General features: G+C 65.9%; 1 protein-coding gene across 1 annotated transcript in view; it reads right to left on the bottom strand.

The window, feature by feature from the left end:
- Nucleotides 1-316, bottom strand: part of LOC104621355 (matrix metalloproteinase-15-like) — a gene marked incomplete at its 3' end in the record, with an annotated part of 2,013 nt that extends 1,697 nt beyond the window's left edge. The window contains 2 exon segments of the mRNA XM_010287818.1: nt 2-88; nt 198-316. Of these exon segments, the coding sequence (XP_010286120.1) occupies nt 2-88; nt 198-316 (206 nt within the window).
- Between the last annotated feature and the right edge of the window lie 15 nt (nt 317-331).

The raw sequence follows: 331 nt of genomic DNA, 5'->3' as shown, positions 1-331 counted from the left end.
TGGCGTGTCTTGCTCCCACACCCGGAAACCTCGGCGGACGGCCTCGTACGAGTGGTACCGACCCAGCTTCTCCGTGTAGTTTTGGATGCTGGGGGTACAGAGCTCACTGGGGATGGCCCGGGACAGTGCTCGCTCCCCAAGGGGCTCCACGGCCCTCCACGGGCTGGGGGATGGGAAGCCCTGGAGATGTTGGGTACCTGAAGGTAAGATGGCTCTGGCTCCAGCGCCGCCCTGTCAGCGCGTACCGCTTCCGCCGCATGTTGGACTTCATCCGCGTCCCAAACTGGTCCGGGACCCCGCAGCGGGGGCGTTTCATCCACCTGCCAGGAGG

This window comes from Phaethon lepturus, unplaced genomic scaffold (assembly GCF_000687285.1).
Source record: "Phaethon lepturus isolate BGI_N335 unplaced genomic scaffold, ASM68728v1 scaffold31195, whole genome shotgun sequence".
Taxonomy (NCBI): Eukaryota; Metazoa; Chordata; class Aves; order Phaethontiformes; family Phaethontidae; genus Phaethon; species Phaethon lepturus.
This window is presented reverse-complemented; position numbering and strand designations above follow the sequence as displayed.